The sequence below is a fragment of the Trypanosoma equiperdum genome (genome assembly GCF_001457755.1).
Source record: "Trypanosoma equiperdum strain OVI genome assembly, contig: ctg_1149, whole genome shotgun sequence".
Classification (NCBI taxonomy): Eukaryota; Euglenozoa; class Kinetoplastea; order Trypanosomatida; family Trypanosomatidae; genus Trypanosoma; species Trypanosoma equiperdum.
Genome location: NW_027123115.1, coordinates 34,658 through 38,287, shown reverse-complemented (window position 1 = coordinate 38,287; position 3,630 = coordinate 34,658). Strand labels below are relative to the sequence as shown.

Here is a 3,630-nt window from a genome sequence, read left to right as displayed (position 1 = left end):
AAAAAAAAAAACAGAAAAAGAAAAAGAAGAAAATCGAAACCGCATGAAAGCAGCACTGCATTAAGGGGGAAAATGCTGCACCTGTGTGTTAAGGAAAACAACACAAGAAGATAGAGAGAGAGGGAAGAAAAAAAATGAAGAAACATCGCCCTTCCGGTTATTCCATCACCAAAGAACGGAAGGAACAACGGTGAAAAGGGTGGAAGGGTTAAAAAAAAACAAGTGAGCACAAACAAGAAGAAAACCCCAATCAAAAAGGTAAATGAATGGACGGATCAAAAAGTATTCACGTCGTCTACATCTACGTCTACTAAATGTGGAAACAAATGAAAAATAAATAAATAAATGAAATTAATAATAACAATAATATAGCAGTTAATCCCACTGGATATAGCTACGTTATTTCATCTCATTCTAATCAATACTAATGTAGGCCCCCTTCCTCCTTAAAGCACCGGCACTGCGCTTCGCATTGGAGACAGCTTCGGCTTTACCTTTGCATTATTGCAATTGCTCATGGGAGTGGTGTTGCTGTTTTGCGTTATGGAACAACTGGTGCATGGACTGCAGCCACTTCCGTCTATTACCTTCACAACACCATCCTCTACTGATAGGCGAAACCCCGCTGGTGCACCATTTTGTGGGAGGCTACGCGACGGTGAGCGAAATTTCGTAGCGGGAGTTGCGGTACTGTTGGAATTAGTGCCACGTTTGCCCTTCCACAACTGTGCCATTTGGCCTCTCAGTTCGTCCAGTGCGGCAGTTAATTTCTCCATTTCCACCACACGGCTCTTCAATTCCGCCTGATACGACTCCTCTCGAAACCGCTTCTCAGAAATCAAACACCCCCGCTCCTCGCGAAGTATTTCATTATCACGAAGTGCCTCCTCGAGGGCATTGGCGAGACCCTCGACTATGACCGGTTGGCTTGTGGCCTCACACTGTGATCCGTTGTGTTTCTTTCCCACCCTTGTTGTTGACTCCTTCAGTTTCATATTTAACACAGCAATGGCTTTGCGGGATTCGAACAGCTCCTGCATTAGCTGATCCTTCGTTAGACTTAGATCCTTGTACCGATGGAGGAGCGACGCAGACTCCGCCTGTTCGTACATGCGAACTTTTCTCGCAAGAAATGCTACGTCGCGCAGCAATTGGGCTCCCAGGCGGTTCCTTGTCCGGTTCTTTTCCCGTTCCTTGTTGAGTTCCTCCCGCATCCGCTCCACCTCAGCCAAAGAAGCCGCCAACTGCGATGACGATGAGTTAACATGTGCCGTCTGCGATACTTCCCCGTTTCCAGCATCCGTATCGACGCAACAGCGGTCAGCACGAACTTTACTGAGCTCGCTTTGCAGCAGTTCATTCTGCCGACGCGTCTCAAAGAATAGTTGCCGCCATTTACTGTCTCCTGGACTTTTGCTGCGTTCAACCACGGGATTAGCACCTCCTGACCATAGTTTCGTCGATGAGGTGGCATTGCTGCTACAACTACTACGGCGGCTAAGTCCAACACGTTGAGGAACCGCCAATGAGCACGCCGTGGAGAATGACGTCATGACGGGGGCGTATGAATTGGCACGCATGAAGTTACGGTTAAGCAGCCCCGCTTGCGCGTTGGCATTTGGCATACTGCACCTCCTCATTTCAGCAGCAGCAGCAGCAGCATTGGTAGTGGCAGCTGGAGTCCCTTGTGGAGCGGGTGCCTCCTCGCCTTGTTTTTTGTTGTGCAAGTCAAGCATGCGCTGCAGGTTTGCTTTCGTTGCGCTAAGGCTCGCTAACTCATTCTTTGTTTCCATGAGGCGACGCAATGCACTTGCCTTCTCACGGAGGAGCGTCTCCTTAGATTCATCCGCACGCTGCAGTTGTGCCCGCAGTGCCTCAGCCTCCTCCTCACGCTCCTCCATCATTTCTCTAACAGATTGCAGATCATCCACCGTTTCCCCAAGTACCACTTCCTGATCAAGCAGTTCATGAAGTAATTCTTCGCAACGAAGGAATTGTCTCAAAGCAAATTGTTTCAGATCTGCACGATTAAGTCGCGACAGCTCCTCGCTGATATGTACCACACCGTCCGCACCTCGCGCCATCGAGTCTTCTTCAAAAACTTTGGGAAGGCCGTTGATATATTCGCGCACAGCTTCTGCGGGGGAACATTTGTCATCAGAGACTCTAAGGGACACATCCTCTGAGTGGATGGAATTAGCGGAGGACATGAGGTGAAAACACAACTGAGGTAAATAGTTGTGAAGTGTAATTTCACTCTATATATGCAATGGAGTTTATATGGTTGATGAAATTTAATGATGACGTGGTCACCTGATCCACTGGTTCTTTTTTATTTGCTTTTTTTGTTTTGTTTTTGCGTAACAACGCGAGGGAAAAGGGAAGGTGCGTTGCAAACTCCTCCTTTTCCAAGTGAATATTATTTATTCCCTTCCCCGTGTACACTCTTCTTTTTGGTTTGTTTGTTTGTTTGTTCGTTCGTTTCTCCTTCGTTTTTGTTAGCTTTCTAACAAAATTAGTATATATTTAGGTATTTGTGCACACGGATGTTTTATATTATAAGGTGTAATTTCTTTTCTTCTTTTCTTTTTTTTTGTCTTTTCTAAAAAAGGGGGTGATGGTGAACTTACTCATTCCACATGTAAAGAACAAAAAAAACAAGGGGGAAAAATAGGATGTGTTAAAACATGATGAATGAATTAATGAAGAGGGTTTTAAGCAAACAACAACAATTAGGAAACACATAAAAGTAAAAGACGACACATACAAACACAGTTTCTCGTATGCGACAAATAGGAGGGAAAATGAAAAGTCTGAATGCTCAAATAAATGAGCTTTTTTTTTTGCAAAAAATAAAAAAGAAATGTGCCTGCGTATGGGAAGGAGAGAGAGAAAAGGAACAGGAGAGAAGTCGACAAAACTGTGCATAATTAAAATTTCCTTTTTTTCAAAAGAAAATAATAATAATAATAATAAATAGGTAAATCAAACAAACAAACAAACAAAATACGATATTATATGATACGATATAACACAAAAACAGCAACTGATGTGACCTCTTCCATATTTATATCACCACCATAACCAAAATTCTCAGCATCCGCATCATATTTTTCCCCTTCCCTTCCCCTTCCCCACACCTCTTCCGCTTCCCAACATGCTGCAAATGTACGGGCAATTAAGTTATATAATTTAAGATGCAATTAAGCATCATAAGCAATGAGAAAAGCAACAAAACGGAGGAAAGAGAAAAAGAAAAAAAAATTGTAACATGAAAGAAGACCAACACTTTACACATATCCACATAAACACGGGTGCATATATATTTCTATATTTATTTAACGCCATACGAAAAGGAAGGAACAATACATAATTTCAACGAGTTGACGTAAGTAAAAAAAAAGATAAAGAAAAGGGGAAAAAAGAGAAAAAAAAAAAGAAAAAGGGAATAAATTAGGAAAATACGCACAACAATTGCGGGTACGCAGAAGGGATATGGTGATACCTATGAAACATTTTTTTTAAAAAAAAGAAGGGAAAAAGAAAGTGGAGAGTGAAGGACTAAAGCAAACTGAATTAAATAAAGAGGGACAAACCATAGCGTCATCAAGAAATGCCGTCATGGATACG

At 42.6% G+C, this 3,630-nt stretch overlaps 1 protein-coding gene across 1 annotated transcript; it reads right to left on the bottom strand.

The window, feature by feature from the left end:
- Nucleotides 1-446: 446 nt before the first annotated feature.
- On the bottom strand, nucleotides 447-2,210 carry TEOVI_000793700 (uncharacterized protein; the record flags this gene model as incomplete). Its single annotated transcript, XM_067220416.1, has 1 exon — nucleotides 447-2,210. One exon carries the CDS (start codon nucleotides 2,208-2,210, stop codon nucleotides 447-449), a length of 1,764 nt encoding a protein of 587 aa, XP_067076517.1.
- Nucleotides 2,211-3,630: the final 1,420 nt, after the last annotated feature.